General features: G+C 33.4%; 1 protein-coding gene across 1 annotated transcript; it reads left to right on the top strand.

Annotated features, from left to right (window-relative positions):
* The first annotated feature begins 10,966 nt into the window (after positions 1–10,966).
* On the top strand, positions 10,967–12,626 carry LOC104601739 (caffeoyl-CoA O-methyltransferase). The gene is made up of 5 exons (XM_010265186.3): positions 10,967–11,229; positions 11,316–11,395; positions 11,500–11,644; positions 11,738–11,869; positions 12,029–12,626. Exons 1-5 carry the CDS (start codon positions 11,134–11,136, stop codon positions 12,320–12,322), a joined length of 747 nt encoding a protein of 248 aa, XP_010263488.1. The 5' UTR covers positions 10,967–11,133; the 3' UTR covers positions 12,323–12,626.

Below are 12,626 nucleotides of genomic sequence, written 5' to 3' on the forward strand. Positions count from 1 at the left end.
GCCGTCAGTTATATGATCTCATATATTATTTAAGATTTTTAAAAATGTTAAAATTATCTTTAAAAATAAAATATAATATTCATCTTCTTGAATAAGAAGATGAAATTAAATCTAAGCTCTTTATCATAAACACTAAAACCCTTGTAATAGATCCCATGCTCTCTGTTACAAACACTTGCTAGAGACTTTTCTCTTTTTTCGTTTTTTCGATAAGATAATTACTGTAGTTAAAGGAAAACTTTTCTCCCAGAAATTTCTTTGGTTTTGGTTTGAAGATGACAAAATACTCAGAAGAGAAAAAAAACAAAAGTGTTGTCCTAGGGATGAAAAGTTTGACGGTTGGTTCTGATTTTAGTGGATAGTTGATAAAGAAAAATAGATGGCATTTGAAGGGCATTTGTGTCTTTTCACATGCCCACTTAACGGTTGGTTGATGGCAAGTACTATATTGTTGCGTTTCAAAAGTTTGGGTATTGGATTGTCACATTTTAAAGTTTGGGGAACAAATTGTCGCTCGAGCCAAAGTACAAGGTACTAATCAGAAATTTTCCCTTTTTATTATACCAATACTTGCCCTATACCACAAAAGTTAAAATCATAATATTTTGAATGCATCATATAATGTCAGTACTTTCAAGTTTCAAACATTAGTTGTTTAAGTATTTTAATTTTTAAATCCAACATATTTAAATAAATATGACATATTTTTCAAAGTCCATGTCTTTTCATCTTTTTACTCTTTAATTTTTATTTACTAGTAAATGTGTACATGCTTTGCATGTAGATATTTTAAATGATAGCAACAATAACAATAATTGTATATATATCGGTGATTTATTGCCTTTCAACTTAAAGACTTATATCAAATCTTCTTACTCTATAGCTTATATCAATATTTTCAATTTATTATGCTAATTGAACCATTGCTTGCCTAGAGACTGATCATACTAATTGATTATTTATTTGACCATGATTTTAGGTTTATTTTCCATTAAATTCCTTATTTATATTTATAAAAAAATCATTTACTTGGCCAACAACTTGGTCACCTAACTAATCAAACCATTGAATCATTGATTTGTTTAGTAAGGTGATAGATTAGACATTAATTTTCATTTTTCATGATTGTATTCCATTTCCATCATTTAACAAACATGATAGTGGTTTCATTGCTAAGGCAATTTTAAATTTTGTATTCCATTTCTATTACTCATAAAAATTCTTCTTATTTGTCATACCTAAAAATTGGTTTTGTTTCCAAGTCGATTTTGAATACATAAGTTTTTATATTATCAAAATTGTTATTCGTTAAAACATATGATTCAATGAGAGAGAATGGAAGATAACTTTAAATATGAGACTTAATGAGAGAGAATAGAATGAAATGAAAAATAGTATTTGATTTATAATTTATATCTTCATAATAGAGAGAGAGAGAGAGACCAAATTCAAGATAGGGGCATTTTAAGTCAAGAAAAAGTCCAAAAGCCTTAAAGATCTATTCCCACCTCTTATAGATTCCAAGTAATTTGTAATTCATCTACAAATCAACATGTAGCTCCAAGTGTTTAGAGTAATTAAAATTGTCCAGCTAAATACTCCACGTAGTTTCAATTACAACTCATCAAGTTATGTGATTTATAGATGTTTATTTAGACATGTTGTGAGTTATCAAAAAAAAATCAAACACATTGTGTAGTTATTTAAGAAGCATAAAAGAATTTTTTTATCCTCTTATACAATTTAGCAAGAAGTTAACAATAGAGGGTTCAATTTGACCTATTTTGATCTCATTTTAAATAATCAACATAATACTTGATTTTCCCTCAAATTCAAATTCAAAAGCATTAATCCAAAGCTTTTTAGTGATTTTTTCCAAAAATAAAAGTCATTAATTTGTAAAGTCTATTCTAACTTGTCCTACAATTGCTCCTTTGACTTCTCTTGGGCCTCAAAAGAATTGACTTTGAATTTTATCAATATGTTTGAGGGTATGTTCATTTGAACATCACTTGAAATAGAGAAATTGCATTATATTTTTTTCTTTTTATTTTTTGCTCCATAGGGCTACACAACGAGGGTGACCCATTCCCCAAACCCATATCCCCCAACCTAGGTGTAGGTGGGATTTGATTCTAAGTCTCTTTGCTACAACCACCAAGAGACTTTACCAACTTGCCAGTTGGTGCCTTGTGAATAGAAGAACCACATTCAAAACTTATTTGATAAGGATCACTCTTTCATCTTTAAAAAGAGTTTTCAATTTCAACCCTAAATTTTCTTCTTACTTTTAGTTGCGATGTTATTCAAATCCTTCTTATCAATTATGCTTTGAATAATTGGGACACCCAAGTATTTTTCTTTGTTTGTTGATATTAGGATGATCATAATCTTAGAAATCATTTTTTAAACCCTATCTCACAAAAATTTTTTAGAAAAAAAAAAATTGACTTTTTGAAATAGATATTTCGGATGGGACCCAAATACCATAATCAAAATTGTGGAACCACACTCAAAATACACATTTTAAAATCATTAAATAGTGACAATTGAACCTACTTTTAAAGATGACTGAATAGCAATGGTTTTGTTCAATATTAATTAAAAGAGAGAACTACATCTAGCTAAACACTCAATGAAATTTCAGTTACAATTCAATTAAGTAACTCATTTAAAACAATCAACAAAATATCAAGTTTGTCTTCAAATTCAAATCTGAAAGCATTAACACAAAGGGGCAAAATTTGTCCAACTAAAACTTAAGAAATTTTTAGGGGCTATGCTTACTTTTTAAAGTAGCATAAATATACATGGAAAATAATATCATTACCACTAGTTACTGTATAGCTTCATATTATATTAATAGTATCATAAAATGTCAATGCTTATAGGGGTAATTATCCAAATATTTAATCTTTAAACTAATCAGTGAATTAAGACATTCAAAAAAGTAGAGTAAAAAAATCAAAATCTAAATGTCTTTTTATCCCTTTTGCCCTTTTATGTTTTTTCCACACATGCATTTTATACGTCCATATATATACCATACACTAGTACACAAAAAAATAAAGGGGAAATATTTTCAGCATTTAGCAATAAGAGAAGGCCAATTACTACAAGAACTTTCAAAATAGACATTTTTTCCCAGCATTCATTCCTTTGTTTAGTCATTGTCAAACACCACCTCTTTTTTTTTTTTGGATATCCTTTGAAGTGATACACAACGGGGGTAGCCTATCCCCCAACCCAGGTGTAGGCGGGATTCGATCCCAAGTCTCTGCTACGACTAACAAGAGATCTTTTTGGCACCTTGCCACGGCCTCACCTATTGACTTGAAGGATAGATCCTCTCAACCATCCAAATATTATGTCTAATTCAAACTACATTATTTACCTTGCACTGGATGCTTGTATCTCCTGGTTTAGAAATAAAAATAAAAAATAAAAAATAAAACTTAGGGCCCATTTGGTTTGTAGGAATAAAGGTCTAGAATTGGAATCAGAATGAAAATCAGAATCCCATTCCAATTCCTGGAGGAATGACATCCCCTTATATTCCCCCCTAATGAGAATCCATTTTAGTCCATTCTAAGTCCAATTCCAATTCTATTCTGAACCAAATAGGTGAAGGGAATTGACCATTCTGATTCTGAAGAATTTGGATTCCAGTTCCAACTGAGAACCAAACGAACTTTACTCCCTTAAAATTTGTTTTTGAAACTCTAGAACATTACATCATAGTCAACCTTATCTCAATAAAGAGGGATGCAAATGGATCGGTTCGGATTCGAATTAGGATATATTCAAATCCGATTCAACACTGTTAATTGTAGTTCCAATCCGATTCAAAGATCTGATCGGATTTGATAGACATGGATCTGAATTTGAATCCAATCAGGAAGTTGGATATTCATATATGATCTGATTCGATTTGTTTTCTTTAAAAATTAATAAATTATTAACAAAAAAAATAAAATGTACCAATTTAAATAAAAAAAAAACAAAAAATACAAGTATGTTTTTGACTATTTTCATCATATATATACATGTTTTAATAAAAAAATAAATAATATAACAGATTTACAAAAATATAATATAATAAACTACCCTTATGATTTAGTTAATTGACTATCTACTTTTACAGTTTATTATTTACCTATTGTCTTGGAGTACCCTAAATTATCTAACAATTGTCTTAAAACCTCTTTGTCATTAATGGTGATTAATATAAAGACAACAAAAAAAACTATTTTACCTATTATTCTCCTTCAACTTTTCATAATCAAACAGAAAAAAGGAAAAAGAGAGAGAGAGAATACAGGTTGAGAGAGGAAGGAATGTGTACCAACAGTGCAACTGCCACTGGTGGACGATGAAACATGGTAGGGCGGAGGAGGCCATTGAATGTTATGTAGAGAAGGTTATCATATCCTCCACTTGCTAATTGCATGATTTTCATAGGAGTGTCCACGGTTTGATTAACCGAATCATGGCACTTTTTTTGTAAACCGAACCGGTGGTACTGGTTTTTCCAATTCTCCAAACTGAAACCGAATCGGTACCACCGGTTAATCAATTCGTCAGTTTCGGTTTTTGACCGGTTCGATTTTTCGATTCTTTGGTTTTTCGGTTTTTTATATTTATAATATATATTATACAAATATATGTATAATATTATATAATAAATAATAAATGATATATAATACATATTATATATTTATAAATAGATCATTATAAATATAATAAAAGTATATATTTATATATATAATGAATGCGTATTTATATATAATACATAGAAAATATGTGATATATGTTAAAGATATATATATATATATATATATAATATACATAAAAACCGAACCGGTCCTTTGGTTTTTAAAAAATCCCAAACCAAAACCGAACCGATCGATTCGATTAACCACATTTTACAGTTTGGTTTTCTCGGTTCGGCTCGATTTTTCGGTTTTTTATGGACACCCCTAATTTTCAAAACTGGACCGGACCGAACCGAAAAAACTGGGAATTGGTTGACCGTTTCCATTTTCCCCCCAAACCGGATTTCCTCTTGATGATGTCCTCTCTAGTTAGTATATGGTTGTTCCAAACCCACCCAAATCGGTGCCTACCTTGTAGATATTTCGGCTGTAGAAACCTATCCACCCAGGTAAGAAATCCAAAATTTCAAAAAAATCACTGACCTGTCTATTGACTAGAGAGTCCCATAGTTGGACTTCGGAATTGTTCTAGCTAACTGCAATGGACCGTCCATTGGGAGCCCAACGACACTTGTTAGAGGAGCACCGATTTGGTGCTCCATAAAATTTGATACCGTATCCCCTAAATGTCATAGCATCCTTCCCTTAGAAAAATCTACGCCTTTTATAGGTTTCTTTCTATTCGGTGTGAGACAATCACCAACGTGTTTCATGCCTTTGTCATATTACCATGAGCACTTCCCCTTAGTGCTGGAATGCAAACCATCTATTTGAATAAATACGTATTAGAAACTTAGTATACTCAACTACTCATTTATTTACAAGTAACACTCTTCATCATCAGCCACTTGGCCATTGCTTCTACCAACGACAATCGGCCTCCCTTAAACCACCCAACAAGTATTCATGCATGCACAAGACTGTGACATCAAGAACAAGAAGAGATAGCCACATTTTTATAGTACTCGCAACGTTAATATCTTAACAAACAATTTTACCCATCCGAGTACCCACTTGAGACAAACCCAAGTGGGTTCCAAAGCTATTTATCGTCTGGCAAATGTCATGGAGGAAAAGCCTTTGTTATATACTTATCTTGTTTGTGTGTTCTGCTCGCATTGGTTTTAGGCTTTGGATTCTTTGAAATCGTGAGCCCATCAAGTAAGAGTTGGATGGAATGATCGACTCCTCGGTGGCTCAGAAATAGTCAAGTTCAACGAATTAACTTTGATGGTCCATTGCTATTTACTTCCTCTATTGTAGTGGATAGTTTGGAGTCCATTTATTGTTATGCATTCATTATATTACAGTCTATAGTATTGCCACTGCTGGAAAGGTCTAACATCACTGTGGTCTCATCCAATGCGCCTCTATGAAAAGTTTAGTTTGCTGATGCTGAAAGGAATAAGACGGTGAAGGAGGAGGAGGGAGAGGGATGAATGATAATATTAGGTTTTTAAAAAAATTATGCATCACGTGATGTGATATCATATGTGTACGGATTTTAATGAAACATTAACGGACACTAACTGCAGGGGTAGATTTGGTGAATTATCAGAAATAGTAGGGGTGGTGCAAGACAATAGTTAAATAGTAAGGGTATAGTTAGTCAATTAGCTAAGCAGTAAGGATAGTTTAAGAAATAGTAAGGATAGTTTAAGAAATTTATCCTAACATATTTTAAATAAATAACATATATATATATATATATATATTTCTATATATTTCTATAAATAAATATATAGCATATATACTGAATTGGATAAGAGGTGATCTAAATTCAATCCAAAAATCCGAGTTAAAGTGATACAAATTCAACTAAATAAGATCGGATCTCAAATCAGATTGAATCATGGTCCAATCCATTTACACCCCTACCTATAAATTGATAAAACAAAGAAATCTATTTTGCACTATCCAGCATGAGCTCAAATGTTCACCAATATAAATTCAAATCTGTCTAAAGTTGACTCATGAACTCATTTTGGTTGTCACTCTTGTTTGTGTATATCAAAGTTTTTGGAACATTGACAGGGTTTAAGGTATAAATATCATGTCCTCAATATAGGGATTGATGCCCATTTATTTCATATGTGCTGGCTAGTATCATCCTATCCAAGCTATATCGATCAATAAATGCTGATATGGGTAGGCTGCATAAGGAGCAGACTGAAGTGGAGATATCTAGGTAGATTCAAATTTGGATTATTTATATTTTAATAAGAATAATATTTAGATTTCAATTAGAAATTGAGAAGTATTAATAAATTAAACTAAAAATGATCAAAATAATACGTATTCTTAATAAAATGAATGAAAATAACTTTAATATTGTAATTCATGAACAAAATTAACTGAAACTAACTTAGAAATTTGATCCTACAGCAATCTAATAAAAACACGACAATCAAACCAACTTTATTAATATATGCAATATATTTTTTAAGTATATATGAGTATATATTTAAATTAAATTGAATAGGGTTCTATCAAATCGAATAGGGGTCAATCCATATTTGATCCAATTATAAATGGATTAAATTTGGATAATGGGGTCAAATTCAAATTCAAATTTGGAGAAATAGATACATTTTTGTGGCTTTAGTTATGGGTATAAATGGAGAGCAAGGTTTAGCTGAACACTTTGTTGTTCAGCGGGCTGTAGAACCAATGATCAGGTTCCACACAAGTAATAAAATACATGGACATGCACCTTTCATAGTGGGGCCTATGAATTTATTACTGGCGTGGAACCTCATCATTGGTTACACAACTTGCTAAACAACCAAAGCTTTCAGCTAATCTGAATTCATAAATGGATGATGACATGCCGGTGGAAGAATTTAAATTTGCTTATTTCGCCTTTTTAGCATATATTCTCTTCCATCTTCATCTTAAACATTTGTGAGAGAGTTCTTATCTGCAAAAACTCTCTAGTTCTTGCATTACAAAGGAAAAAAACTCATTGGAAGAAGAAGAAAATGAATGAATGAATTTTTGGGGAAAACCAAAAAATGTAATAGAGATCAGCATATTTCAGTGTTGGATGCAAGGATACTAGATACATTGACTTGTTGAACCTATGGTGGCTTTACTTGTATTAGTAGGTTAATGGATATTTTTTTCTCAAAAAATGGAGAAATCCAAAATTCATACAAATATTTTATTTTATATAATTTTCATGGCACGGAAATAACTATAAAATGGATCTATATATGAATGATCTATCAAATCCCTTGGTCCATCAACAATTTATGTCTAAGAATGATTTTTTTTTAATTTTTTGTAATTTATGTAAATGAGAAAATAATAAAAATAGACTAACTATTTTAGTAAAACTTACTAATTGCAATATAATATGATTTGTATCTTAAATATTCTAATGTATACGATATAGCTACTTAAGTTATGATTATAAATTTCTATAAATTATTTAATTTACAATATTTATTATTTAAGGTAATAGAAATATCAAAAAGAAAGCTTACTAAATTTATATTACTAGTTTTTAAGAAATTTTGTAGCCATTAGCTAACATATTAAGAATTTAATATTAGATGGAATTTTTTCGTAATATAAAAAAAGTAAAAAGTAGAAATGATATAATATAAAATAACTGATTTAGCAATTAGAATATAATAGTGACATATGATTTGTGTCTTAGATGAATCTTCTACACTCTTATGGATCTAATATATTTTAAAAGTACTCATAATATCAATGGCTCTATAAATATAATAATTTGTAATAAGCCATATAACATGCATGCATCTTGGACTCTTAGACCCAAATCTAAAGCTGCAATGCCATATGTATCCATTTCTGAGCTTAAAAATACACTTTAATAAAACTTGTTACCATATTTGTCTTGGACTCTTGAGCTTTGGTGCCTAACCGGCCTCTATCTCTTTTCATCTTATTTGCACACCGGCAGTCCAAATTCTGCATCCCAAAATCTGATGCAAAACTTGCACTACCTTCTTCTTTCCTACTTCAATTCTTTTATGCTCATAAAACAAGGACCATAGCATCTTACTTTCCAAGGATTAGAATATCAGTATGCACAATACCCAATGTATCCCTATGATCAATACTCATTCTTTAGTATTTTTAACTTTTTTATTTTATAATCATTAGAGGGTTGTGATTGACCCTTGGATTGTTTTAAAATGTTCTTAAAAAACCCTATATGGATGTATGCAATTATATCTGAATACATTAATACGAATATAATATTGATATTTTAATACTTGTTTCTTCTTTATTTCCAAACAAATAACCCCTTTACCTCTGCTCTCTTTCATGGGATTACTTCATTTTACATCTTACAAACAAATAGGATAGGGTTAAATATAAAACGCAGGTAAACCAGAATTTACATTCAACCTATTTGCACTCCCACTCATTTATAATAATGTAAACAAAATTCCCGTTGCCAACAAACTAAGCCTTACTATCATGTATAGGACCTAGTAATTGGATTGATGATTGAAAAATGCTTACAAATTCTTTCCTTTACTATAACATAGAGACAATATCTGATAAACAGCAAGGGGCTCTCTTTCGCATTGCATTTTTGAAAATCAGTCTGGATAAAGGAGGGATGTGTCAGATTGTTAGCTGGCACCAAAACTTTTGCCAACCCCTTATAAATTAAATATGAGAGAAGAAGAAAAAGAAGAAGAAGAACTTTGAATAGTGCATATAGGAAATTGACTCAACCTTTTTTTTTTTTTGCATGGGGATACATCGGAGGTAGCTCATCTTCCAAACCCATAACCCGCCAATCCAGGTGCAGACAGGATTTGATTCTAAGTCTCTGCTACAACCAGACAACCAGCAGGAGAACTTAATTAACCACCAGCCAGATGACACCTTGCCACTTATAAAAAGCAACTGGTTTTTCAGTATAAACGGTTAGCTCCATATGATATGATATAGCAATTATTTTTGTGTTGGAAAACAAAATTAGACATATTGATGAAAACATAAAAGTGGATACAATCTAGGGAAAATCTATGATGCGAAAAAGATATGATATGAAAAGAGTTTTGACCAATCAAAACCCATTCATGAATTTAGATAAATAACACCTGATTGGATACAGCGTTTATGATTCTAATTGACTGATCAAAAGTTTTTCAAATATCATATCTTTCCCATATCGTAGTGGAACCTACAATCTATGGTTCTAAGTAATGCAGTTATAAGTTATTCTTATTCAGCTGGATGATCATGAAAACTGAGAAGTATTATTATCAAACTAATTAGACATCTAACAATTCCCTGCTCACGGGAAAATTTCTATTGGCCTAAGAATTGTTTCACACAATTTTCATCCCCTGTCCACCACCTAAGAATTGATTCGCCTCAACTGCTTCTCCATCCACCTCGTTTTATATTTAGACCAATCATGTATATCCCACATTCCCACTTTCCATCATTTACATTTATTTTATCTAACAATATGAATAAATGACTGATGTTGAATCTATTATTAGAGGGAGTTTCGTGTTCACCAAGCAAATTACATATGCATCTTGCAACTTTAATTAATGCATCCACTGAATCCAATTACATATGTATGAAAAGTAGAAAAAATTAAACAAGGAAAGAATTCTTAAAAACGAATCAGAAAATCTCACCCAGAAAATAAAAATAAAAACAAAAAAAAGAAATAGAAAACGCTGTCATAATACTGATACCCTTCCTCTCTGGTAGGACGAACTCCCTTAATTTCCATGAAAAAAAAAAAAACAAAAAAATGAAGCAGTACCCGGGGGCTGGGTGTCCACCAACCCCTCGGTCCCCTCCCCTTTTTATCATTTTGCCAATTTTAAAGAGCTAAGTCTTGACTGAAGTCTGCTTACCAACCCTTTACCAACTCCGCTTGCCACGTGTAAATAAAAGACGGCATGGTGGTTGGTGAGCGGGCCCCTCAGCGTGGTTCCCTTTGTAATTCTGTACGCCGGTATCCGGGGGCTTAACTGATATCGTGGGATAGGAGCATTGCATACCATGACGTCATAAAAGGATAAAGAGACGTCACCCTCCAAAACCCAACCACCATCTTCACCTACACGGCTGAGGCTACACCAAAGTCACCAACCAGCAATAAGTCTAAAATGGTAGGGGTCCACATTGGCGTCGTAAGTCAGTGGGCCCCACAATCTTAGGGATCTCACCAACTCCTGCCCGGCGGGCGGTCGGTCAGTAGAACTGTAGAAGAGGAATCACCATCCCGTATTCCCGTCCTGGGTTGGAAGTCCACCAGCTTTGACAGTGTCGTCACTCCCATAAATACCTCCCCTTTGCTCCCTTTCTGATTCAGGGTAGACCTCCAAGACAGCAACCAAGACCAAGCTATCTTGAAAACAGGGGGAGAGAGAGGAAAGGAAAGGAGATAGCAGTAACAGTAATGGCGACCAAGCAAGAAGAGCAACAGAACAACCAGGCCGGAAGGCATCAAGAGGTCGGCCACAAGAGTCTCCTACAGAGCGATGCCCTCTACCAAGTATGCCTCTCTCTTTCAGACCCTTCATTGGCCTCTATCTTTTTTTTTTTTTTCTCATAACTAATTTTTTCTAATCTGTTTCTCAGTACATACTTGAAACCAGCGTGTACCCTAGAGAGCCGGAAGCCATGAAAGAGCTTCGAGAGTTGACAGCAAAACACCCATGGTGAGTCCAAGTCCTTCCTTTCGGCCCAGTTAGATAATATAAATTTGGTTTGTGTTAAATGCTGTGGGCTGGGATTAAATTTTCAAATGAAAAAAAAAATACAGGAATATCATGACGACTTCCGCCGATGAAGGTCAGTTCTTGAACATGCTCCTCAAACTCATCAACGCCAAGAACACCATGGAGATCGGCGTTTATACAGGATACTCTCTTCTCGCCACCGCCCTTGCTCTCCCCGACGACGGAAAGGTACAGAATAAGAAACATCGAATCGAAACAGAGCAACAGAAGAAAAGTATAATAAAGGGAATTGACATGTTGGGTCTTTGATTCCAATTTCAGATCCTGGCCATGGACATCAACCGGGAGAATTATGAATTGGGTCTCCCGGTAATTCAAAAGGCTGGAGTAGCGCACAAGATAGACTTCCGTGAGGGCCCTGCTCTGCCTGTCCTCGACCAGATGATCGAAGACGTAAGATAGCAACCCTCCTCCACTTTTTTTTCTTAGATCTTTTTCCTCAACTCATCATTCTTTCTATAAAATCTTTTTTCTTTTCAATCGTAAAAAAAAGAGCTCGGTTGTCGAATCGAAACCTGGGAATCTGACTGAGTGACTGTAAATGAATTACAGGGGAAGTATCACGGGTCATTCGATTTCATATTTGTGGACGCGGACAAGGACAATTATCTCAACTATCACAAGAGGCTGATAGAGCTGGTGAAGCTTGGTGGTTTGATCGGGTATGACAATACTCTTTGGAACGGATCGGTGGTGGCTCCACCGGACGCGCCCCTCCGCAAGTATGTGAGGTACTACAGGGACTTCGTTCTGGAGCTTAACAAGGCTCTGGCCGTGGATCCCAGGATCGAAATATGCCAACTCCCCGTGGGCGACGGAATCACCCTCTGCCGCCGTATCAGCTGAGGCCAAACTCCACAATCTAATCCCTCAATTCCCAACTCACCAGAATGGGGCGATCAAGAACAACGATGGAGTCGAGAAACTTCTTCATTTTCCTTTTTTATATTTCTTCCATTTGACGATATTTGAAATCTTTAATTTCATGATCCTCATAGCCTAAGACGAGATCGTTTAAGGAGGATTATTGTTATCATGTCAACGTATTGTTGTTAATGGCTTAATGCATAAAATTTAGTGGTTGTCTGTTGTTCGTGGAAAAAAAAGAGAATAAAATCTCTCTGATAGTCCGAAATGCTCTTTTGCCAAA

Source organism: Nelumbo nucifera, chromosome 1, assembly GCF_055504915.1.
Source record: "Nelumbo nucifera cultivar China Antique chromosome 1, China Antique-T2T, whole genome shotgun sequence".
NCBI classification, from domain to species: domain Eukaryota; kingdom Viridiplantae; phylum Streptophyta; class Magnoliopsida; order Proteales; family Nelumbonaceae; genus Nelumbo; species Nelumbo nucifera.

Coding starts and splice junctions, on each gene's coding strand:
- LOC104601739 (XM_010265186.3), top strand. CDS start 11,134: ATGGCGACCAAGCAAGAAGAGCAACAGAACAACCAGGCCGGAAGGCAT. Junction 11,230..11,315: donor AGAGCGATGCCCTCTACCAA/GTATGCCTCTCT, acceptor TCTGTTTCTCAG/TACATACTTGAAACCAGCGT. Junction 11,396..11,499: donor TTGACAGCAAAACACCCATG/GTGAGTCCAAGT, acceptor AAAAAAATACAG/GAATATCATGACGACTTCCG.